We start from the raw sequence: 26,234 nt of genomic DNA on the forward strand, positions 1-26,234 counted from the left end.
CTAGAGAGGAAAAGCGGCGGGGGAAGCCTTTGACGGGTGGATGCACGAGGGGAAGACATTGCTCGGGCGCCTTCCGGTCCGGGTTGCCTGGCCCCGGGGTGGCGTGTCGCGGCCGGGGCGCGGAGCAAGCGGGCGGCGGCTTGCCAAGCGGCTGTTCTGCAGACGAGCTTTGCGGCGGGGGGACCGCGGCGGGCCAGGCCGAGCTGTCACGCCGGGGATCCTCGGGTCAGATGTCGCCGCTCGGCCCTTAAGGAGCCCGCGGGCCCGTTCGGCCTTTTTCCTGGGGGCCCGCTTCGGAGACGGGCGGGGCGAGCCAGCGAAGCCCGCCGACGGGCTCTGGGAGGAAGAGGGAGGTACGTCGGACGCTGTGCGAGGAATCAGCTCTCTGGAGGAGGCTCTGAGGCTGGGGAAGGCGGAAGGAAGGAGGAGGAGAGGGGGCCAGCAGCAAGGGGGGTGGGCTCAGCTACAGAGGCGAGGGGGCACCATTGGGGGGCCTGAAGGACCAGTTTGGGGGCAGAAGATCATGGAGAGAATCAATCTATAGCAGTGTTTCTCAACCTTGGCAACTTTAAGATGTGTGGACTTCAACTCCCAGAATTCCCCAGCCAGCGTTCCCAATTCTGGGAGTTGAAGTCCACACATCTTAAAGTTGCCAAGGTTGAGGAACACTGATCTACAGGGTTCCTAGGAGTCGACATTGACTTGATGGCTCATCATCAATCCATCTTACAAGACTCATAGACCGAATCACTCCCGACACAGGCTCAAATGATCCTACTTCAGGCACATGGTGCGAGGAACCAGCTGTCTGGAGGAAGCTCTGAGGCTGGGAAGGTGGAAGGAGAGAAGAGAAGAGGAGGACCAGCAGCAAGTGGGGTGGACTTGGTTACAGTGGTGATGGGGGCACCGTTGGAAGGCCTGAAGGTTGGGGATAGGTCCTCCTGGAGGAAACCCATCTATGTGGTCGCTAAGAATCAACACCGACTTGATGGTACGCAGTTTGCAAGAGAAGTGCCTCCCTAAAGAGGGAGATTGGACGCATCTTTAAAGCTGACAGTTTTGTTATTCGCATTAGCAATTGTAATTGATGCCCCCATTGCCACCGTAACTGAGTCCACCCCCTTGGCGCTGGTCCTCCTCTCCTCCTCTTTCCTTCCTTTCTCCCCAGCATCAGAGCCTCCTCCAGAGAGTGAGCGCTTCCCATAATGGGTCCTAAGTAGGATCATTATAATTCAGTGGGGTAGAATGAAAGGCGAGACACATCTTTCTTTGCAAAAAGTTAGTAATTCGTTGGCTCTTGTGGGAGGGAAGATGTGTCCGATGCACGCACGGGGCGTGCGCGCAGCAGTATGTTTCTTAGCAGGGATGCGTGCTTGCGTGTTCATTTCTGTTTGTAGAGCCAAGTATTAGGGAGCTGAAATAGATGTTGAGTTGTTATTCCTCGTGCCTTGCTCTTTACTTTATGCTAAGCTGTAAAGTGGTGTGATATTTGATGTTCTTAGTGCGTTGTGTAAACCCAAACAATCAATGCTTGCTTTCGTCACTTAAAAATGAATTCCTGTTTTTCTGGCCACTGGTGACGTACAAAATTTAAAAATGAAAGGTAAAAGTCAGTATAGTATAACAGTTAAAAGTCATATGCTGCTATATATTTTTAAGTCCTTTCCTAGAGGGTGGGGGGGCAGCCTGCTCTTCAGGGGCAACCATTTTAAACCATGGTTAAGCAAACCGTGGTTTCACAAAATATATAAACCTGATCACAGTGCAGAATCTGAGTCTCCCTTTCTCTGTATAGATTTTCTTCCATCCATGAAGGAGAAAGAATAACAGCAATCAATAACAATAATCTGCTGACTGACCTTTGAACTCCCTGAAGAGGTAATGCAGTAGTTCAAGGCTACAGATGTGGCTGTTTTCTAGATATGTGAAATCTCCCGTTCAATGATCTCCAATCGTTTATTGCTTTTTCCGTTGGGGGCAAGAAGTGCAGAAAAATCATGGCAAACTTAGAAAAATGAATGGTTTGGAATAGTATTTTTTAAAAAACAGAGGGAAACGTGCAGCAGTAGCATAGCGAAGACTGAGTGTGCTTGCTGACCAGGAAATGCCGACAGGTTTGGGGGTGTTTAGAAGAATTGCAGGCAGAAGGGCCCTTCTAGATTAGCTGAGTGTGTGAGTGAGGGACGTTGCTGGGGGCACATGGCTGTCAGCGGGAACACATTTTTCTGGCACGTTTCGTTAGTTTCTCTTCTTTTACCTTCCACAGTTGGTGGGATTCTGGGTGTGCCCAGTCATGGTGAAATCATGTTGCGCAATAAACTGCAATAACAAATTTTCACTCGGCAACAATATCTCCTTCCACAGGTAAGTTGGTTGTGGGGGCGGTGGGAGTCACAAATCTTAGGAGTGCGAGCTGTTCTGAAGCCTTTGGCTTTGTGTGGCTTTGTGCTGGACACGGTCCCTGAATTTGGAACGCTATCCCATAAGGAGAGCAAGAGTGAGTAGCCTTGTTGTGGTGGTTGCTGCAGAGTAGCTACCTTTATTAATGATGCTGATCGTGAGGTACATGTGACTGGTTTCATCCTTATTAGTAATCATCAGTGGGAGGAGGAGGAGGAGGAAAAATAAGGATGAAACCAATAGAAGAGAGTATCTGTAGCTCAGGGTTGAACGGTGGCATTCTTGGTGTTCTCTGGGCTTAGTAGTTTTCCTGCAGACGTTTCATTACCCAACTAGGTAACATCAGCACGAGGGAGAGTGGAGTTTGCTGCCTGTTTATATATATAGGAGGTTGCCCTACCAGTTTTGGTGGGGGTGTGGTTTCCTCCTTGGTGGTTCCTTGATTAGAGTACAGTATTAAATGAAACCAGCCATGTAGATGTTTCATATAGGATGAAACCAGCCATGTACAGGTAGTCCTCATTTAACGTCCAATCATTCAGCGACCATTTGAAGTTACGGCGGTGCTGAATGAGGGGGACTTACGACGCATCTTCATAGTTGTGGCTGCTGCAGCGTCCCACAGTCACATAATCATTCACTGCCAGCTTTTGACAAAGTCATTGGGGAAGCCAGCAGGAGGTCACAAATAACAATCCCATGACGTTGCGCCTAACGACTGCGGGATTCGCCTAATGACGGCAACTGGGACTGCCGGAACTGCCTTAGTAAGTCAGCGCAGTCACATGATGTCACTGTCAGGTTCAGCCAGCGCAGCACGGCTAGGAACTTGCCCAGCCGCGCTTTAGTCAGTTTTACCGCTCGAGCGCTAGTGCAGAAAGAGGAAGTGCGAAACCGCAAACTAATGAATGGGCCCCCTGGCGCCGCCTTACTAAACTGCTAGCAGATGCGTTGTGTTAACGCCGGATGGCCGCAGGCGCTATGGACAAAGGGGAGAGCCGAGGATCGAGGAAGAGCAATCAGTTCCCCGGCTTTGCGCAAAGACCCAACGAAGGCAATGACCACGCCAGCGGCTAACAACAATCAAAGAAGAACAGAACTGGGCTGAACCCGACATTAGAGTAAAAGGGGGGATTACAGTGGGCAATCTGTAATCTGCAACATGTACTATGTAACCTAGCAACGGGGCTAGCGGGGGATTGGGACGACTATAAATTGTGTGGGAAGTTGTGCCAAGCCAGTCCTGGCTTTGTTTGTAACTGTTGCGTTACGCTTGAGTAAACCTCTTTTATGAACCACACGTGTGACGGGAGTTTCTCTTGACGAACGGGGCATTCCTTCACAGTCACACCTTACGACTGTGTCACTTAGCATCGGAGTTCCTGGACCCAATTACCGTTGGTAAGTGAGGAACAATTACCATTGTTAAGTGAAGTGTAGTGCCTCCTGTTGGCTAATATAATTGAAAACACTAAACAGGTAAAAGTAGGGAATTCTTTCCCCCAGGAGCGGTGGAGGTCATCTAGAATCTCATACATGGGGGGACGACATAATGTAACCTCTGTATCTCTGTCTGAGGATTGAAGGGACTGTATACAGTATACCATTCTGATTGATTCCCTTTAATACCATATATACTGGCGGATAAGCCGACCCTTGAATTTTTAATCAAAATTCCATGAAAAAATGCTACCCGCAGATAAGCTGATGCTCAAAATGTTTGTATGTTTTAATTTTCACAATTGGTTTATCTGTGGGTGATGTAGTTTTCATGGTGTTTTGGTTAAAAATTCGAGGGCCATCTTATCCATGGATGGATTTATCGGTGAGTACATACCGGTACTTTAAAAAAGTATTACCATATCTATTTGTGGATAAGCTCATCTGCCGAGAAGCCAAACCCAATTTTGGGAGTGTATTTTGGGATCTAAATTCTCAGATTATCCACAAGTATATACAGTGATGTAATATTTGCACCTGTTCATACAGTTCATTTCCATTCTGTTTGTTATGCTGTGTGTCTCCAGACAGGGTGCAATAATTAAAATTATGTGCATGCCATTTACATTAAAATAATTTAATTTACTTTTAATGTATTTTTATTTAATAAAATAATTTAAATTGGTTGGTTTTTTTTGAAATAAGAGTATATTACAACATATAATTCACTAAATTGTGGTGCAAGAACCAATCCTTCGCTTCGGTGAATACTTACTCGTACTTCTAACTCTAGCTTCCTTATCATTAGTTATCTAAATTTTATTTATTTATCATATTTATCTATGAATATCATCATATTCATCCCATATTTATATATATATGTGCAAGACAGTCCTGGCTCAGCTGTGGGTGGCCAGCCCTGGAATGAAAAGACGGTCATCCTTCCCTTAAGCTTGGCTGAGGTGGAAAACAGGAAATGTTGCGAAGTAGTTGGAGGGGAGGAGGACAGGTTTTGGAGCTGTAAGGTTTTCCTTGGGCTACACAAGGCAGAAAAATACAGGGAAAAAGCCATTTTATACAGAAGCACCCAGTGCACCCCCTAATTCTCCTCCCTTCCCCATTGCGGTCGTCCTCAGCAGTAGCAGGACCCTGCAACCTCTTCTGCAACTTCTTCTTGTTACGGTTGGAGCTGTTGTTAAGTCGTTACTTGCTGTCCCTGTCCTTGTTATGCTTCTGATGTAGTTATTTGCCCATAGGTTTCCTCTTGGGAAAAAAGATGTATTGAAAAAGTGGGTTTGGAACATCCGACGGAAGAATTTCACTCCTACGCGGCACCATGTGATCTGCTCGGAGCATTTTTGCGAGACGGATTACCTAGAAAATGTGGCTTCCGGTCGGCGATACCTCAAGCCCGAGGCGATTCCGACCATTTTTAATATACCTGAGCGGCAGAGGAAGGTAAAGTTGCTGGGGCCGGTTCTGCCACATTGTTGGAAGTAACCCGACGTTGTTTCACACACACCTTTCCCAAAACGCTTTCTTGGAAAAGCGTCTTATAAACCTTGCTGTGTTTCAAAACTGAGTAAGAAAAGGTTGGTCTGTTGAATTGCATGTACTACATCCATCCGTTGCCATGTTGCAATTTTGGTTTCTAAGGAGAAAATGACATTTTAGGCCTTTGAAACCTGGTGTGGGAAAGTTTTCAGGCCCACAATTCAAATTGTGTCAGATTTTATTATTAATTTTATTTTATTATTAATTTTATTATTAGCCTGGCGTTGCTGCCTTGAACCATCGGGCTCCTGGACTTTTTCCTTTATTTTTTCTAATTGTGATTATAGGCTTTTAATAGTATATTTATTTATTGTTTTTAATGAGTTGGGAGCCGCCCAGAGCCCCCATTTGGGGGAGATGGGCGGGGACAAATTTAATAAATAAAAAAAATAAAAAAAATAAACTTAGACATTCATGGGACCTCAAATAGGGAAATGGTTATCTTGCGAAGAGCTTTGACTTTATATGGCAAAGAAGATAATCCTGGGTAACTGGAAAGAAAGTCACTTTCCTGATTTTAGGAAAGGGATGCAGGATATGAGTTTATTATTTATTTTAGAAAAGCCTTTGAAGATGTGTGGACCAACTCCCAGAATTCTGGGAGTTGAAGTCCACACATCTTCAAGCAGCCAAGGTTGAGAAACACTGATCTAAACAACTGAATACCATATGCATATTTGTAGATACGATATGAGTCTTCTCTTTCTGTTAATTTTTTGCTGACATTTTGCTTATTCAACGGTTACAATATATTTAGGGTTTTTTCCTTCACTGTATTATCATTGTTCGCATGGACCTCTTTCTTTTGCATTTTGCTCTTTTCAGATAAAGGAATGAAATACAAAATAATCATTTTATTATGAAATAATATATTATTATTATTATTTTTAAATAAAGTCATTAATGGATCCGGATCCAGAAACATATCTTGGAATCACAGTGGCCAGTTCAGGATAAATGTTGGTTCATTTGTGTGGCTGCTGAAGCGAAAAAGAAAGGCAAATGCTTAGATTCATGTTCAATCAAATGCCAACTTTGTAATTCCCTTTGTAACCTTGTAATAAGGCTTTGTAATAAGACTCATAGGAGATTGCATTGGAAGACTGTGTACTCTTTTTGGGAAGCACAAACAAAGGAACTGGAAAAGAGTACAAAAATGGGCCATTCTTCTAATCCTTCTTAGAGAGCTGAAAGTAGTGTCTTAGCGAGGCAAGATTGCAGCACCTATGGTTTTCAGCTTGATTTGAGGCAGGTGAAAGAAACACGATAGCAATGTACAGAACAGGTAGTCCTCACTTACCAATGGTAATTGGGACCGGGAACTCCGTCGCTAAGCGACATGATTGTAAGGTATGACATCACATGACTGCACCAGCTTAATGACGGCAGTTCCAGCACTCCCAGTTGCCGTCCTTAGGCAAATCCTGCATGGTTGCAGCATCCCACAGTCACATGATCACCATTTGCGACCTCCTGCCAGCTTTCCCATTGACTTGGCTTGTGGGAAGCTGGCAAGGAAGGTCCCAAATGGTGATCGCATGACCGTGAGACGCTGCGTCCATCATAATTATGAGCCAGTTGCCGAGCCCCCAAATTGCAATCATGCAACCATGGGGATGCTGCAATGGCTGCAACTACGAGGACCCATCATAAGTATCCCTCATTCAGCGCCGTCGTAATTTCAAACAGTTGCTGAATGAGTGGATGTTGAGCAAGGACTACCTGTATATGATTATGTCTCGCAGAGGGGCTCAGGGGGGTTAAAAAAAAACACTGATCTTGACTGTGTGATCGAAGCTCTGCCCTTTTTTACTTGGATCGTGTGATACACATGAAAATGGGTAGGGCTCGGATTGTAGGGTGGCAACCACTGTCTTCTTTGACCTTACCCCACAGGCATAACAGTTGTCTGTTATGGCAAATGAGGGCAGAGGGAAGTTTTTTTCCCCCTTTCTCATGATGGAGTCCTTGGGGTTCTCTGAGCTTGGCTGTTTGCTTGCAGAAGTTTCATTGCTCAACTAGGTAACATAATCAGTGCCAGTGAGCGTGGGGTTTGCTCCCTGTTTATATACAGTAGCTTGCCCTGTCAGTGTCGGGTGGTGTTTTCTCCTTGGCAGTTCCTTGATTAGGGTATTGTTTACTGCTTGATTGTTTGTCTGGTGTTAATCCCTGCTTATCTGGGTGTTGATTGCTGGCCAGGAGGTGTTCTGGTCTTCTGGTTTCCTTTTTAGCTTTTTTAATTGTCTCTTTTGAATGCTGTGTAAACGTTTATGTGCCTGTTGATGGTTGAGTTGTCCGAATACCAAGTTTCCAGGAATTCCCTCGTGTTTTTGGATTTAGCTTGGTCTAGGATGCTGACAGTTTCCAAGTTGAAACTATGGTTGAGTCTGTCCATGGGTTGTGGATTTAAGGAGTTTTCATCGTGCCTTCTGACTGCTAGTTGTGTTCGTGGATGTGCTCTGCTAGTCAGTCAAGCTCAGAGAACACCAAGGACTCCACAGTTCAACCTCAGCTATATATATTCCCTTCTACTGGCTTTCTCACAGTGTTAGGAGAAAATGAAGCGTGTGGCAATTCAGGACTGCTAAAAGCAAGTTTCCCTTTACAGCAGGGTTCCTCAACCTTGGCAACTTTAAGATGGGTGGACTTCAACTCCCAGAATTCCCCTGGGCTGGCTGGGGAATTCTGGGAGTTGAAGTCCACCCGTCTTAAAGTTGCCAAGGTTGAGGAACCCTGCTTTACAGAGTCCTGAGTTAGGGATGCCCTTTTTGAGGTGGTTTTCAAAATTCACGGAGGCTGTCGATGGGGAGTGCCATCTCCAAAAACATAGCGGCGGGTCTTGAAGATTGTGAACCAGAATGAGATCCGTTGCCTCTTCTTTCCATGCGTGAACTTCCTAACCCCCCGGTTGGCAGCTGTGTAACACAGCCAGCTGGATTCGCTTGATCCCTTCTCAGAGTTTGTCTCATCTCATCTCTTCTACAGGGCACCAAAAGAAGACGGCCGCTTCTCCGCCGTAAGCCCCCCGATACCCAGCCAAGGAATCTGTTGAAAGTGGAAAGCGAGGCCAACGCGCCCTCTCCCGGGAGTGACGTTGTGGGTCTGGAGCATTCCTACTCTCTTCCTGCCAGCCCAGGTAGCCAGCACCCAGGTTGCCTTCCCAGCCTGAGTCTCTGAAGGAAGGGAACACCCTCCTTCCCTTGATTATGTCACCAGGCAGGAAAAACTCATTTAACGCATGAAAGAATCAAGCCAAATTCAGGAATGAGACAGGAGAGCAGGGGAGCGGCAGGAGATGGTCAGAAAAGTCAAAAAGATGGCAACGATGGTGCAATCATCCACATAGTTTATCTAAGATGTAAAAAATAGGTACGGCTTCAGTCACGCCATTTGCAGTCGCCATCTTGACTTTTGTGACCACACCCCTATAGTCTGGAAATATCTTCATTTAAAAGTCACTTGGTTGGAAGCCTTTTAAAGTAGAATTAGACTAAGAGATACCCAGGCTGGCCTGGGCTTTTGATCGAACTTTGATAGACTTTGATAGACCCCAGAGACTTTTAACTGCCTGAATTCATACCTTTACAATTATCAAATTGTAAATCGTGAAGAAAGGGAAATACATATGTCAGGTGTAGAAGTGAGCAGTGCAGCTAGTCCTCGTTTAGCGACTACATTTGGGACCGGCAATTTAGTCATTAAGCAAAGCAGTCACTAAGTAAAACTGTGACTGTGGTTACGATTTTACTTCAGCTTTCCTTTGCTTTACAGACCTGTGAAGGTCGTAAATGCGAGGATTGGTCAGAAAGTTACTTTTTCATCACTGTTGTAACTGCGAACAGTTGGTAAACGAGAGAATCACTAAAGGAGGACTACCTCTGTTTGGATCCCATGTGATCAAAGGGACTTTGGGCCTGATGTGGGCAAACCTCACTGTATCTGTCAGTAGTTCCTTCAAGAAGCTGTGCCTTTTCTTCCTGTGCAGCAAGCAGGTGGGTGTAGGAAAATGCTTACTTGAGTTCAGGAGGAGATGCGTCCTCAACTCCAAACATGTATTTTTGTGAGTTCACACGGTAGTCCGCAAGTAAAGCAAGAGTATCCATTCCGGATCCAAAGCTCCTTTGTCCACTTCAGATCTGACTTCTGCACCCTCTAATAATAATAATTTCAGCATTGAATATAAAATGCCTGTATTTGGATGTGCACGTGTGGATTTATTTATTGATGAAGCTGTTTTATAGCACCACATTGGAAACAACTCCCAGCAGTTTGCAATACAAGCATCAAAACATAGAAAGTTTAATAAAGACCAATAAAACCGGGAACCAACCCAGCATCTGGAGTTAAGAGCAACTGCTCCTACAGAGCCTCTGGAGTTATGCTCTCTTGAAAGCTTCTTCCTAAATGCAAGCTGGGAAGTGGGGGTGAGCCGTATCTCTTGGAGGAGGTTATTCCAAGGGAGTGGGATGGCAACAGAAGAGCATGGATTTCCATTGAGGGCTGTGCTGTGCTTTGGATTTGGAAGGAAAAATATGCTTCTGGGCATGGCTGGACACTCTCATAGCATCTATCAGTCACTCTTTAAAGCAGCTGCATCCTTTCCTGGGGTCATGTGACTGACCTCTGCAGCATGATCCTGGGAAAAGTTTGGCTTAAGGAGTTGCAGTCAGGGCGTGCTCCAGAACACCTCTTCTGCTGTCAGACTCATAGCTTAATTAAAATGACACCTTTATCCTGATTCCTCCCGGGAAAGGGCTGTGCATTCCTGGAGATTAGCCTAGAACAGTGTTTCTCAATCTTGGCAACCTTGGGATGCATGGAGTTCAATTCCCAGAATTCCCCAGCAAGTATGGCTGGCTGGGGAATTCTGGGAATTGAAGTCCACACATCTTAAAGTTGCCAAGTTTGAGAAACACTGGGCTAGAGATAGCAATTAGCCACCATAGCTTTTTTGTTTGTTTGTTTGTTTCAGTAAAGTTAATCCTTGATTGTCCCTTTTTTATCCCTTTAGCCCTGGACCCACAGCTGGCATCCATTCGGGACCAAGATCTGGCAAAATCTGCAGCAGGGAAAGGCCCTCCTGTTATCCAGACGAGGCCTTGGAGAGAGTGCAGGGACAGAAGCAGGCCAAACGCCCCGGAGGAGCCTCTAGTCAACTCAGAGCTGGAGCGCCAGCGTTTCCGTGATTTCTGCTACCAGGAGAATGAAGGACCCCGTAAAGTTTGCAAGCAGCTCTGGGATCTCTGCCATCAGTGGTTAAAACCGGGAAGATACACTAAATTGCAGATTCTGGAGCTGGTGATCCTGGAACAGTTCCTGGCCATCCTGCCTCAGGAGATGCAGGAGTGCCTCAAGGAACAGGGACCCTCAACTTGTAACCAGGCCATCTCTCTGGCAGAGGATTTTCTAGAGAATCAGCCATTGGGGGCGGTGAGTGCTCACCTCTGGGCACTGACATGCAATGGGTGAACATTCCCATTTGTGCCCAGGGCCAGGTCCTAAGAGAATGAGACATTTTTCTGCTAAGGCGAAAAAAGGCAAGGCTTGAGCCAGAAATCCTGCAGAGATGAAACTGAGACCCTCATAAGATGATTGGGGCTATCCAGTCCAGGATCTCATTTTCTATGCAGGGTACCTCTGGGAATTTGCCAGACTGTGATGGAATGGAATTATGAAAGCCAGGCTCAGGGAGATAAACATTTTCTTAGCTCCCCAGAAGAGCGTGGGAGGAACAAGAGTATGAGACTGGCACTTCCCTCAGGAAGTCACACTGTTGTGGCTGGAGGACTTTGGGGACTGGGGTTTCAATCTGGGAAGATTCTTGCTAGAGGTTGTAGCTAATAAACATAGCTGGACTGAATTTGCATTGTCTCTTGGAGTTCCTTGGGCTAGGCCTGACATCAATCTTCCCAGACTCAAACCCCAACTCCCAAAGTCAGCCAGCCACAACAGTGTGAATTCCTTAGGGAGGTGCCAGTCTCATCCTCTTGTTCCTCCCATGCTCTTCTGGGGAGCTAAGAAAATGTTTATCTCTCTGAGCCTGGCCTTCATAATTCCATTCCATCACAGCAACTGAAGGATCCCCTCATGCCATGCCATGCCATCTTGAATACCTCCAGCAAGAATCTTCCCAGACTCAAACCCCAACTCCCAAAGTCCTCCAGCCACAACAGGGTGAATTCCTCAGGGAGGTGCCAGTCTCATCCTCTTGTTCCTCCCACGCTCTTCTGGGGAGCTAAGAAAATGTTTATCTCCCTGAGCCTGGCCTTCATAATTCCATTCCATCACACAGACAGAACAAAAGGCCAGTGTCTTGCGCCCACTTACTTTTCCTACTGCCTGCAGAGAATAGTTCTGATTCTTTGATTAAACCATGAACTTCTTTTTACCTGTTTCGGGTGGTGTGCCCTGAGGGCAGTGGGAGCTCGTCTGGTACCAGTGCTATACGGCAGCACCAGCTGGAGGACAGTCTTGAGAAGCAGAAGATTCTGCATCTGTCTTGGGCCCGATGTTTTTCTCAGGGTCTTGCTCAGAATGCCTCCTTTCTCTTGCAGATTATTAGCTTGGTGCAGGCTCGTCCCACCGTTTGCAGCTGGGGCAGGCCCACCAGCCAGTTTGGGGTCTCATGGAGTTGAGGCAGTTTATGTCAGCCCCACTAGGTAGCTAAACCAAGAAATCAACTCTGCAGGAAAGCTAAAATGATTTTTATTGAGATTAGCTCTAATAAGTCTGATTGGGCTGGACCTCCTCCCCCTTCTTATACTCCAGTGAATCAGGGAGGTGTCTGCCTAAGCTGCTTCCGAATGTTCTGGACTTTAAAAATGCTTCAGCCCCTTTTGCCTACGTAGCGGTTCTTGGAGATTTCCATCAAGTTCATGGTTCTGACTCTGTTAGCAAAATTTGAGAGTTTCTGACTCTCCCCAATTAGGATTTAGTCCGGCAGAAAATCAGACACGAAAACACCAGCTGAGCTTTTAAAGTTTTATTGAAAGCAAGCCAATAGAGTCAGCTGGGGTCTCCCCTTAAGGCGGAGAAGCACCCTGATCACACTCAAAGAAGATTTTATACATGTTTCTTACAGAGATACAGCAATTAACAAATTGATTGGCTCAAATTGGCATAAATTTGGGATCTTATTATTAGGGGAAACTTATCTCCCCGATGACTCATTGGTTGCCAGCAAGTTCGGGGCACCCCCTTTGATCTTCTGATATTTATTGTTTCATGGACTGCAGAGGCATCACCAGAACAGCTGAAGGGTGTTCTGAAGGCTATCAGATCGGGGTCACTTCCTCCCTTATCTTTATGGCCTCAACACTTAAGGAGACAGGATGTCTGCCCAATGTCTTTCAACAATAACAGAAATGAGAGAAATGTGTGAAGGTTCATGAACATTTGTTTCCTTGTCATCCCTTGGCTCCCCAAATCTAAGGAAATAAAGATGAGAGAAACTGAGAGCCCTTTTTCATAAGGTTTCAACTCTACAGTCCAGTTCACCTTCGATGTCTATGTTTCTTACTTTCACCTCTGTTCCAGGTGGATCGGCCACTCAGAGAGCGAGCTTCTAACTTTCCTGCATCAAAGGAAGCTCGGTCAGATAGCCAGCACGCGACGAAGTTCAAGAAAATCACTAAGAAAGACAAAAGGTCCCCTATTTTGGGTAAGGACTTCTCACGCCTCTGCTGACCACAAGGGGATCCTCAGAAAGTGGGTCAGAAAATTCGACATGACAGCCACAACTGTAAAATCAAAGACCTGTCCCCTTCTTCCATGCTTCGGTCTTTGATTGCATGATTGTGATCACCATGTTGACTTTTTTGACCTCCACTGCAGATGTCTCTGGCTGACCAGATACTCTGCCCTCCTGAGAACCCATTTCCACTCACCTTCCCTTCCTTTTTCCAGACCTCCCATTTTGAGGCCTGCTTGTATAATCCCCTGGTCCTGTGTGAGATGATCTCAGCCACAGTGCATTTATTAAAAAGTGGGGTTTTTTTTGTTTATTTCTTCCGTTCACATATGGCTCCCAGCTAAGATAACAAGAATCATGTTGCAGGGTCTCCAGTCAGAATTTAAGAGGGAGCCTTTTTAACCATTAGCTAGATCAAATGTGTTGAAAAGATTCCCGTCTGCCAACGAGGTTACCCCTGTAATGATATTTATCTGGAAACTGGGAAATATATTTTACTGTATTGTAATTTCTACAAAAGTTTTCAGATGGATATAAACTGGCCTAATTTTAAAACCAAGGTCAGGAGGCATTATTTCTGAATATGTTAAAAAGTTACTTTCAGATAAAAATTCTAAAATTACAGCAGCCACAGGCAAATATTTAACTGTGGCAATAAAAACAGGATATTTATTAATAAATTAATAAGTGAATTTTTAAAAGTCTGTCTTTTTGTCAGAATTTTTTGTCTTTCTGTCATGTCTGTCAACTTATTTTATCTGTGAAACTGTTTTGTTTGATGCTAAATCTTTTGATGATATCTCTACTTTGCGGTTGGGGTCTTTTGGCCTTAATAAACAATACATTCTTAGACCATCTTTGCCTCCATTGAAAACGAATCAAAACTGGATTTGTCTTTGTCCTTGTTGGGCGAGGGACATGTCCCAATAATTTGTTTTCCTCCTGGCACAATTAATTGTTCCAATTTATCTTCCAGAAGACAGGACGGTGAAAGAGAGCATTCAGAAGGATGATCTGTCCAAGGAGAACGTGTCCTCGGAGGTTGAAGTAGTTGAAAGTGGGTACCTGTTGGAAATGTTGTGGTTGGGGAGGAAGAGAGAGAGAGTCGGGAAAAAGGAACGAGAGCACCCTAGATATTCTGCTCTGAGACCAGGTTCACTCATTGCATCCAGCATTGATTTGCTTCCCTGCGGCTTCTGGAATAATGGCTGGGCTTGCGTTACAGATGTTGCTAGTTGCAGCTCCAGCCAGTAGTGGTGGATTCAGGGAGAGGTATGTCCTGTGCCAGACAACGCAGAACAGAACAGCAGGCAAGTCCAAGTGTGAAACCATTGCTGCCTGTTGAGAGGAACCGGGGGAGCTGGGACTCGCCTTGACATGGAGCTGAGGCAGAGATAAAACCATGGTTTGTGGCAGTCCAAGGCTTGGGCACCAGGGAGCTGATCCATATGTCAAGCCAGGGGTCTGAATGGGGGAGTAAGGCAGAAGAGCGACAAGAAGCAGGCCTGGAGTTGGGCTTGCAGGCTGGCCTTCTGTATCCCCAGGGCTGATGTGACTTAGTTAGGGGCATGCCCTCTCCTCTCAAGGAGATGTGCTGATTGCCTTCGCTCTGCTCCATAGTGGCCAGCCTGTTCTTGGATTAGGCACCCTTCCAGAATCTGGACCCGTGTTATCTGTATTGTAATGGTACGTGGGAAAGACCTTGGGAGTCTGGACGAAGAGACGCTGCCAAGGGAACGGTCAGATAAGAGACAGCATAGCCCGCAGCTGGATGGTGGGTGAGGCAAGAGGCTCAGAAGGGACCCTCCCTAATTTCTCAGGCTGTAAAGTGGGGAGCATTGCACTTTCAGACTTGCAAGATTGATGTCAGCCTCATGGAGTAAACCAGATAGGAATCACAACCAGATGAGCTAGTTCTACTTTTTTGTAAAGCTTCATTGACAGAATCTTGCAAATCTGAAAGTACAGCCCGAGAAACTAGGGAGGGTCTTTTCTGAGTCTCTTGCCTCACTCACTATCCAGCTATGGGCTATGCTGTCTCTTATCTGACCATTCTCTCGGCAGCATCTCTGGGCCCAGTCTCCCAGGATCTTTCCCACATACCGTTACATGTATCAGGTTCCTTCTGCTTAGGTTTTTTGTCTCCTGAAGCTGCCTCGGCTGTCTGAATTCCTGGGGGCCCTTCAGGATGTTTGTCTGTCAAGGCTGCTGCTCCAACCTCTGACTCAGAGGGGACCATAACAGTGTAGTCATTCATCAAGATGTAGATTAAGATCAAGGAGACCCAGGTTCTAGTCACCCCTGGAAGACTCTGGACCAGTCCCTCTCTCTTAGCTGCAGAGTCAGGGTGTGGTAGTGGGAAAGGTGTCAGACTAGGATTGGAGAGACCCAGGTTCTGGTCCCCTCTCTGCCATGGGAACTCCCAGGGGCACTTTGGGCCAGCCCCTGCCTCTTAGCCCCAGAGCCAGAGTGGGGTAATAGAGAAGGTCTGGACTAGAAGTTAGAGAGGCCCATTATTAATAGCATTCTTAATGGTAAATTGGAGGAATTGTATTTTGTTTCAGCTTTCCTGCCAAAGGTGAATTTGAGGCTGAGGTTTCTGTGTTTTTGGTCATTCCAGCCAGAGACACATGGCAGAGTAATGAGGATGGGGTCCCCTGTGAGGCATCCTGGGAAGGGAGAAACAGGGAGGAGGCAGAAGAAAATTCTGAGCATCTGGATGATGCCAACGCCCAAGAACAGAAAGAAACAGCTGAGAAAAGGAAAGACACCGCAGCAGGTAATCTCTTTGGCATCTGTGGCTGTTAATCAGATTTTTTTTTCACAAGTTCATTGCCAAGATTTCTATTTTTTTCTGGGGAACATATCTCCCCTTTCAGCTCTGTATTATCCACTTGCAGCTCCCTCAGTTTCTCGCTTTTCTCAAGAAGCATGCAGAGAGGGTGAAATTGTGGAAAGAAGTGCCACCGGATTGGTGCCCCCCCCCAGTAAAACTGAATTGATGGGGGGGGGGAAATGATGCTGTAAGCAGAGGGGCATCTCTTCTGTCAGATGGGGCTAGGGAAAACATCTTTTCAGACAGAGGCTTTGATTCCCAAGAGGGAGGTAGTGGTAGACCTTGAAACCTGCTCTTGCTATTGGTTGGCTTGCTGTGATGTCATAGAAGCCCTGACATTGAGCAGAAAGAACCTGACAGGTCATAGATCTCCATCTTATCAAGACAGAAAGTGACTACGTGGATTAAAAGTAAGAGTGCCTCTGGTTACGTGCAGAATACCTCCCTTCATCAGGTCTTCAATACTGTTGAGTTCAGCTGCTCTCATATTATTCCCCCTGAGAGACAAAGAGTTCAAGCAGATTTCAGTTTGAATCCAGAATAGCCAGTTTTACGAAGGAGAAAGCAACTCTTGTGGGAAGCCCTGCAATGCGGTCTTAGTAGTAACTGTGGTTTGTTTTTTGTTTTTTTTAATGTTCTTATGACTGGGAAATCCAAATGGGGATTCTCTCCATTCTAGAGCTCTTTGAAAAGCATAAGAGAAAGTCACAATGGCGTCTGCTTTTCTTTGACTCAGAACAGAATCCAGAGACACAGAACGCATCACATTAGCCAAAATGCCAATCAAGGTGTTCACAAAATCTGAATCCAAAAAATGAAGTTAAAACATCTTGCTTTCCCCTCAGTTTAATGATTTAAAGCAAAGCACACCAAGGAAAATGTCTGACCCCGTGCTATAATCAGAACAGAGATTGAGGACCCACTCATAACTCAAGCCCGATAAAATAATATAACAATAGTCCTAACTGTAATACATAATTTGGTATGCTGAATTTCCTAAGTTTGATTCCTGCCCTACACAGGTCGAGTTGGAAAAATACCAGCCTGAAATCCAGAGAAAAAGCTTGTTGAATTAGATAGGATTTTGGCTGACACCCATATTTCTTTTCTTATTTCCCTCTGTGAGTTGTTTTCCCATCCAAAGGACCAGAAAGTTTCTGAGTATAGAAACCAATCCAGATTTCTCATAGTGGTCTCCAAATCCCTTTTTCTCTGGATCAAAGGGGAGCCTATTGGGCACTTATCTCGAGGTCTTCTGAAATGTTTTCCAAAACATCCAAACATCTTGTAAGATCCCAAATTCTGTTTTGATTAGCTATCTTAAAGTTCTACAGACAGCTGTAATGTTTTAGCATTTGATTTCATACTGTAAGTCCAGCCCACATCCATAAGCAGCGAGGCCGAAAAAGCCCCCCACAATTGAAACCCTGACCTTTTTTTAATGTGGGATCCATATTAAAAAGGGAGCGAGGTTTCAATTGTGCTGCGTAGCACACAAGTTTACAAATATATTCCAAGGATGCGTGACACGCGGAGTTGTAGTTTAAGTGGAAGGCATCACTGTTCCCCTATGTACATGTGTGTGGAGAGTGAGCGATTGAGACGGAAGCCTGTGTAAAGAATTAGCGCTTCAAAGAGCCATTAATTCTAGAAATTATTTCACACTTAACAACATGGGGACATAATTTTGGAAGGCAGATGTTATTTCCCCTAGTAGAAACCAGCATCTTTTACAACAGTTGATAACTGAAAAAATTCTCCTAGAGAGACTCACGCCTGAAATACCTTCTAAAGTGCCTCCAAGCTGACAAGATCCAGGAAAAAGAATTTGGCAGAATAGAGAGAAAAGAGATTTAAACAGCCCCCCACCCCCAGCCGGCACTGGATACAGCTCTCCAAGGGGCTGAACTGCAAAATCATATATGCATGGCCAGGCCAGTCTTTGATCTGCTCGATGTCATCAACACATGAGCAGTAACGGAAAGAATGTGGGGGTCTTCTTTTTGTGTAATGGTTTTATTTTGGGAAAATGGAGAAATAGGGAAACAATGCAGCAACAGATTCAAGAGCTTGAGATCAGCAACGGCGTTGGGGTAGACTGAGAACGGGAAGCCTTTTCAGCAGCACCAAAGAACGAAACGACTGGATGCTCCTTTGTGTCGTGTGCATCACTGAAGAAAAGAGACCAATCTTAATGCTCTTTTTTTTATAGTGCATTTCGAAGAAGAGAGTCAGATTGGCAGCAAAGGTCCCAAGTTTCTTGGGGATTCAGTTGGATGCAAGGTTTGCATGCTTGGATAAAGGAAGAATGCTAGAGACTTGCAAAGAAGGAGCATCCTAAATTTTGACACTGGATAAAGCTTAAAGATTAAACTCTGAAGCTCAGAGCTGGTGTTAATGTTTCAGGGTGTCATATATGTAATGGTGGATAATGTTGATTGGGACCTTGTAGGAGAAGAGCCAGAAGTTGGTGGGGGTTGCTCAGGTTTCAGAACCTTTAAGGTCCAGGCATACTGGAACTCTCCAGTTTTGCGGGATCGCAGCCCCCAGGACTCTGGTTCTGTATGCTCAAGAGTGAGAGATGTTGGACATTTTGGTTGAACATCTGGAGGCCACCTGCTACAAGAGTTCATGGTTCCAGTTCAGCTAATTAGTTACCAGCAATGCCAGATGTCTCAGAAAACCTGCTAAGTGTTGAAGAAAACCTGGAAACAAGGAAATATTTTTTCCCCTTGGAGGAGTGCTCCCCCTAACAGCAGTGGTCTTAGTATTGGGGTGTGACCTTCAGCATACACATTTTCTGCCCATGCAAAAGAAAAATGAAAGACTTATTCCCAGAATCTCAGAGAGGGCAATGATTATGGAAACAAGGAGAACACTGTCCAATACTTTCTTAAACCACTTTTGCACCACTGTACCACATCCCTGGTTTTTCATGGGCCAGTCATCCACGGCAGCTTTGTGGGAAATGGTGTCCAACGTGCAGAAGCCCACCGCTGTCTGGAAACTGGTTACGTGATTATTGCAAGAACACGGATAGGTTCCCGCCTTATATTGGAAGAAAGTGTTGTTTTGCCAATTTTCTGGCCCGGTCCAGCCACAGCAAGACAGTTGGAACTGGGTGTAATCCCATGCAATCTCTTTGGCCTGATTGATCTCATCAGTTGGGTTATAGGTCTGGATGAGGCTGATGACGTCCTTGGAGATGTTTTCTTGAATTATCTTCTGTTTGAGGTAGATGAGGATGCCAGGAAATGCGTGGAGGATACAAATGAGTATCAGGAGGGGGATATAGAGGAGCAAAACAAATCGCACTCCATAGAAGAATCCCAGGGCACCCCATAAGGCAAGAAACATGGTGCAAGCCCCAACTGCAATGAAAATGTACACCATGCTGTTGAAGGAGGATATCAGAGACTGCAGAACAGGAATGAAGACCTTTTCGCTGGTCAAAACCCAGATTCCTATACCGACCATTGCGGCTCCCACCATAAAGAAAAAGATGTTGAAGCAACAGAATAAGCACATGAGGATTCGGGAGCAGCATTTTCTCATCGTTGCTTTTTCACAGAACCTTTTGTTTCTTTTCAGAACTCAGAACCTTCAGCGTCAAAGGAAATACACACAGACAAAATAGAATAGCTCAGCTGTATCTCCTGGTGGGCCTGAGCCATAGAACAGCCGCCCTAGACAATGATAGGGTTGTCTCCCAAGGACACTCTAGCCATATCCAGTCTTTATGATCCATCCTTTAGACTCCAACAGAACCCTGTATGGCTGTTGGCTTCAGGAATGTCTCTAGCAGAAAACTAGCGTCTAGATCTTCCTAATGGCATCTTGTGCCTTTCGATTTCTTACTTCAGTCAAAATACCTTATTTTCCCAGATATTGTAACACCCTTTGAGTTCCTAAGTCAGCTTTAAGCCTCTCTCTTAAGGTTCTATGGATGCCTTTGGTACTTAGCGCTTGATTTGGTAATCCTTAAGCCATGTAGAAGACACTACTGTTGAGCAGAGTAGAAAAGTAGGTAAAAAAACACACGCTGTAAAATGAATTGTGGGTTTTTATAGCACGTAATTACAATTTCAGGTTATTAAAAATGAAAACCCTCCCTTATTCTCCTCCTCCTGAGATTAGACTTGTCCCAATCCTGCTGGCCTTTTGCAAGGCATAAAAAAATTGGCTTTGCCATCTAGCCTGGGGCCTTGACAGTATGGATGACCCATTTTGTGGTGGGTTCGAATGTAGTATGTTATGAATGTTCTTGGCTGCTATTTTATGCTACTGATATTGTTTTTTAAATGTCGGTCTTTTTTACTCTGGTTTTATTTTGTTTTTAATTATTAGCCACCCAGAGTCATGTATGCAAGATGGGTGGCCTTATTTATTTATTTATATTTCAAATTTAGATACTGCCCATCTCTCAAAAAAGTGACTCTGAGTGGTTCACCATAAAACAACAATAAATATTAATTAAAATACAATAAAAACAATATAAAATACAGTAAAAATGGACTAAAACCAAACACATACGCAAATAATAATATCGTCCAAGATGTTGATGGTCAGTAAGTAGTTAACATATGGGAGCATCTTCAAGGTGCTAGCCACCCCTAGGGTTAGTTGCCCCTTTTCTCACCCCATGCCAGTTGGCAGAGCCAGGTCTTGACTGTTTTCCAGAAGGTCAAGAGAGTTGGGGCCTGCCTCACCTCTGGGGGGAGAGTATTCCATAGGGTGGGGGTCACGGCAGAGAAGGCTCTCTTTCTGGGCCCTGCCAGTTGACCTTCTTTCATCGATGGGGTCCGCAGCATACCCTCCCTGCCTGACCAGGTGGGACAGGTGGATATAATGGGGGTGAGATGGTCCCTCAGGTAACCCAGTCCCATGCCATGTAGGGCTGTAAAGGTGATAACCAACACCTTGAATTGGACCTGGAAGCAAACTGGGACCCAATGCAGCTCACGCAGCAAAGGTATAATGTGCCATCTTTTGGGCACCCAAAATTGCCCGTGTGGCTTCATTTTGAACCAGCTGAAGCTTGCAGATACTTTTCAAGGGTAGCCCCATGTGGAGTGCATTGCAATAGTCTATGTATTAAATAAATAAATAAATAAATAAATAAATAAAGCAAGCAAGCTAGTAATGAGATTATTTGCCCTGAAGGTCCATCCATTCTAGAAAATCTTCCCCTCTCTTAGACTGGGTACCCGATAACATAAGTTTATCCTAGACAAAAATGGTACCAATTATTACATCTTTATAACCAAAGTTGATCACCCAAGAAGAAAATCTGGTGATCCTGACAGCCATGTAGTTTCTGAAAGAAGCCTCTGCTAACACACCTTTGAGGTATGTGCTGTCTCTTCAAGTGGACTTCTGGGGAAGAAATGGTGAACTGAAGACAACAGCAGAATGAAGAGCTGGTGAGTAGACCAGCTCTTCGTAATTCCTCTTCAAGAAGAGGACTAGAGGCCGCCCACAAGTGCGCCAGACAGTTGCTCCTCGTGAAGACAAGGAGACAAGACAGTGGTCTCCAGCAGGTTTAGAGCTCTGGGAGACGAGGGATTAGCCATCTTGCTCAAACCACGGTCAGTGCCTTTAAGGACACTGGGTTTGCATTCTTCCTTTTCTAATCATTTTCAGAAATTGCTGGTTAACCTTTGGATCGACAAGTCAAGTTTCCTTCAATCCTTAGCGAAAGAAGTTTTAAATCAAATTTAAGGAGTTAAAGAAAAATGGGGGGGAATAAACAGCAAAACGGTGATTAGAACTTTGATTTTGGAAAGTTACAAATGGACAATGGGTCCAAATGGATTTGAAATAAGATTTTGGTATTAATTATCAGAATCCTTCCCATGGAAAAATGCTTTTGTTTTGAATTTTTTTTAAAAAAACATAGGATGAGACTTTGAAGGTTGGACACTAGAAGGAACCAGAAGAAACTAAAGATTACAATTAAAGGAGAACACTTAAATTTGACTTACTAATACAGAATGGAGCAAAATATTTTAACATTGGACATATTGAAGGATATTTTTGAGCAATGGACCCAAAAGTTAATTTTAAGAGTGTCTGCCTCTATAGCTAGAGTGTGTTTAAAAGAAGTTATAGAAGAGAAACAAATTTTACCTGACAAGATTAGATTGATCTGAAAATGGATTTAAAAATGACAGGCTACAATATGGAAAAGATGCTACACTGGACATACAAAAAAAACTGGCTGATGTCTTAATAATTGAAAGGGATATATAAATAACAAACCAAGAGAGTGACCTGGATAATTTTCCTATATTGGATTTACAAAAGAGGCTTGTTAAAGCTTTGAAGAATTTTGTGAGAAGGGACAAAGAAAAAAATGAAAAGAAATCAAATTCTAGGACATTATTTTAAGGGACTAAAGATCAAGATTGTTAAAAGTAAAAGGAAAGAATGTAAAGTTGGTTTATTTGATCAAGATTAAAATGTATATGTCATTATCTCTGGTAACCCTTCATGGACTTTTGCTGACTAGGACTGAAAGACAAGGCTTTAAGGATTTGTTTATAGATAAGAGATGAGATATGGAGAGAAGAGATCATTTGTTGTATTTTAAGAAAAGATGATAAGTTACTAAAATTGTTTATACTTGTTGTGATGAAGGGGAAAGTCTTTTCTTTATATATTTTTCTTTTTCTTTACTATATTCTTATTTTTTCTTTTCTATTTTTTTCTTTTCTGCACTATTTTTTCTTTTTATTCCTGCATTTAGTTTATTAGTTTTTATCTTTTTAATTGTAATTTTTAATACAATTACTATTAAAAAATAAACTGCCTTCAAGGGAACAAGAATCAGGAAAAGGAGCCTAGCAGAGCTGAGAAGGAAGAAAAAAATGAAACTTCAGACACTTCCACCCTGTGATCCAAGGCCATCCTTTGAAGCTGACCCAACCTTTGATCTGATGGCTATCCCCAAAGACCAAACAGGAAGGGAAACAAATTTGTGCTGTTGTTACTTTATTTTTAAGAGGTTGGAGAAATATGGCAAATGATACAATCCCAGATTGAAGAAACTTTCCAGGAGATTTGAGAAGTCAGGCTTCAGCAGTGACTGAATAAATGGAGAAGGGGTGAGCCTGTCTCTGGCAGCAGGACTTCCAGAAGAAGCCCACCAGCCTAATCCCCCAAATTGCATTGAAGGAAGGGGTGATGAACAGAGCTAAAGGGGAGTCAGAAAGGGGCAAAGAGCATCCTAAATCTTATTCTGGTGGTGAATAACACCTAAATGCAATGCCATTTGGCACCTTTGTATCCATTTGCAGTATTGGCTGTAAAGGTGGAAGAAGCACGATGAGTAGAGGAAGACTTGTCTGGCTAGATGCTCCAACAGGGACTGCCAAGAACCATCTGGAATAAGGAAACCAGTCGCCCCTTTCCTTGTGGGTAGCATCCAGGCTCCAAGGTTCCTACACTTGGGTGTCGTCCTCAGCACTGGCATATTTTGCCTTTGCAGAGGCAAATAGAAAGCCCTATTCCCAATAACTCCGTGATAGCAACTCCTATGCAGACCCCAAGAAAGATGTCAAAGTTATCCTGTAACCAGTTCTCCACAACTGTCTGGCACCCCTGCTTCTTAACGGGCCAGTCAGCCACTGTGGTCGTGTTAGAATCAGTATCCAAAATGCAGAAGCCTGTCCCTATCAAGGCGTCCGCTGTCTCGTTGCTGCAAGAACACGGATAGAACGCCAGCTTTCTGTTCCAGAGGATTTTGTTGAGTTGCCAGTTTTCTGGCCCGGTCCAGCCGCAGCATGACAGCTGGGACTGAACGAAGTCCCAAGCAGTCTCGAGGGTCTGATTAACTTCATCACTAGGATCGTACGTCTGGAAGAGATCAGCGACCGCTTGAGGCATTCTTGCTTTTAGCGAGCTTTGTTGGAAGGAGATAATCAGGCCAGCGGCGATCTGGGCTGCGAGAATGAGCACCAGGCCTGTGACGTATAAGCCAAGGACACACTGGATGCCACAGAGGGCCCCTAAGCAGCCCAGCAAGCCCAGCACCATTGTGATGGCGCCGACTCCAATGAAGACGCAGACCCCAGCCTGGAACGTTGGCACTGAGTTCTGCAGAATGGGCATGAAGGACTTTCGGTCAACCAAAATCCAGGTTCCAAACCCAACCATCAGCGCACCCAAGATGAAGAAAAGGTGGTTGAAGAAGAAAAACAAGTACATGGTGACTTTCACACAGCAAAATCCCATCTTCCATCTTCTCCTTTTTAACAGAACCTTGGGCTTTCTGTTCAGAACTTGGAACGTTCAAGAGAAGAAAAAGAAGTCCACACACACAATGGAAGAATGGTACTTCACCAGCTGTGGAGCATCTGCCTTCAGCCTAGTGGGCTTAATTCCTTTTCTTTCTTTCTCTCTTTTTTATGTGTGTGCCTGAATCCATGTTGACTCCTGATGACTGCCTGGGCAAGTCCCTCAGTTTTCCTGGCAGTATTTTTGGAAGCGGGTTGCCCTGGCCTTCTCCTTCCTAGGGATGAGAGAGAGTGAGTCAACCAGTTTTGTGCCTAAGGCAAAACTAGAACTCATGATCTCCCAGCTTCTAGGCTGGTGCCTTTAACCACTACACTAAACTGACTCTCCCTCTTCCTCTCTTATTATCTGTTTAATTCTTTTATGGTCTAGTTAAGTCACTCCAATAATTTCCTATTTTTATCATCTTGCCCTGCATGCAGTGCATCATAGTGACATCTTTAAGAATGGTGTTCTTGCCCCATCATATAATGTGGGATAATCTTTTCCCCCAGTTTAATATACCAGCCTTTTATATTTCAGTCATTTAAGAAACGATTGCTGTTTGCAATTCAGTCTGCTGATGTTCATAATAATATGGGTAACTCCAAGAATAATAATGAAAGCATGGTTTTGTTTGGTATTTTAGACAGGGAACTGCTCTGCAATTAATTTTCAGTCAGAGGCCCCATCTTAAAGCAAACAGCATTGCTTCATTCCCATAATACTTTGTAGAATTTTGAATAAAGCCATTTGCACATTGCTGGAATCCATTGTGGTTGAAGCAAAAGCATTTTTAGCAAAGCTTTTGTCTACAGTAGTGTTTCTCAACCTTGACCGCTTGAAGATGTGTGGACTTCAACTCCCAGAATTCCCCAGCCAGCAAGGTCCACACATCTTCAAGCGGCCAAGGTTGAAGTCCACACATCTTCAAGCGGCCAAGGTTGAGAAACACTGACTTAGACAAAGACGATGTCCTTTGAACAAAAGTTACTGATGATATAACACTTTGCTACGTGTTACCTCTAAGCCCCTTGCTTTCAAGCACTGTTTCTGTCTCCTAGGGTTTTAATCATCATTTGTCTAAATGTTTCTTCGGTTGGGCTGACAATTTATTTTCTCTGGGAAAGGGGATTTGAGGTGAGAGTACCTGCTTCTTTAACCCCCCCTCTTTTTTTTTGCTACATAGGAAAATAACCATTAACTTGCCCATCTATTTTAGCAGCTCCAAAGTTGCAGTCTTGATAAGAGTCTTGACAAAAATTAGAACAACTTTGTGTACACAGTTTCAGTTCCAACAGCCATGGGGTGTCTAATCTGTCAACTGTTGCCAACCAGAGCAGCAAATTTGGGGAGGGAAGGAATAGAAGATTTCTGATCTGGATATATATTGACACCAGGACCTCCATTTTGAGAAATATTATAGATATTACCTATAATCTACAGCAATTGCCACTCTTTGGAGTATTTCATCTACACTGTTTTATAAGCACTATATTGACTATTCTTTTTATTCAGACCAGAACAAAGAATCAAAAGCCAGACTATGCTTATATTCCCCTTTTGCTAGTTATGCTGATAAATATATGTCCTTGGTGATGAACTCCAGCCTTCATGGATTTAGAATTAATTTCTTTTTGCAGTCCTGATGACTGATACTTTGAAAATTAATCCCCTCTGTATTCAGTAACAATCCAGCTTGGTTCCAGGGTTTGTTTCCTCTCCCCTCCCATTGTGGTATATTTTTGTACTAACTTTAATATTCAATCAATGTATTGTTTATTAATAATATTATAAGAAATCTCTGAGTGTGGTTGCCTATGCAAGTAAAGCAATAGCATTCGCATCAAGGAGAGATACTCACAAGCTTGCTGATACACAAAATAACATACATAAAATAAGATGAGCAAAATTTCTTCTGTTCCGTGTTCTTTGCTTCTATGATAATGATGTTGTGTACTGGGGGAACAGAATGGATAGGCCTCTTAATGCCAACATTTTTTAATTAAGTATACTTTCTCCGATTTGTTTGATAGTGGT

The 26,234-nt window shown here is 44.2% G+C and overlaps 1 protein-coding gene and 2 pseudogenes across 2 annotated transcripts in view; 1 reads left to right on the top strand and 2 right to left on the bottom strand.

Annotated features, from left to right (window-relative positions):
* The first annotated feature begins 82 nt into the window (after nt 1-82).
* The window catches only part of LOC103049051 (uncharacterized), a 32,370-nt gene continuing 6,218 nt past the window's right edge, over nt 83-26,234 (top strand). The window contains exons 1-9 of one of the 2 annotated variants that reach the window (XM_088129337.1): nt 83-353; nt 1,796-1,878; nt 2,267-2,364; nt 5,097-5,298; nt 8,380-8,530; nt 10,406-10,824; nt 12,931-13,054; nt 14,064-14,141; nt 15,705-15,863. In XM_088129337.1, coding sequence (XP_087985463.1) covers nt 2,294-2,364; nt 5,097-5,298; nt 8,380-8,530; nt 10,406-10,824; nt 12,931-13,054; nt 14,064-14,141; nt 15,705-15,863 — 1,204 coding nt within the window. In that variant the 5' untranslated portion in view covers nt 83-353; nt 1,796-1,878; nt 2,267-2,293. Of the gene's footprint in view, nt 354-1,795; nt 1,879-2,266; nt 2,365-5,096; nt 5,299-8,379; nt 8,531-10,405; nt 10,825-12,930; nt 13,055-14,060; nt 14,142-15,704; nt 15,864-26,234 lie in introns of both variants that reach the window. The other variant, XM_088129336.1, reaches the window with a different exon arrangement.
* Nucleotides 18,608-19,594, bottom strand: LOC148213919 (CD82 antigen-like; annotated as a pseudogene).
* On the bottom strand, nt 22,633-24,343 carry LOC112542797 (CD82 antigen pseudogene; annotated as a pseudogene).

The sequence above is a fragment of the Python bivittatus genome, unplaced genomic scaffold, assembly GCF_059951505.1.
Source record: "Python bivittatus isolate LINGU-HERP-01145 unplaced genomic scaffold, Pbiv_v1 ctg000810_np1212, whole genome shotgun sequence".
In the NCBI taxonomy this organism is placed as follows: Eukaryota; Metazoa; Chordata; class Lepidosauria; order Squamata; family Pythonidae; genus Python; species Python bivittatus.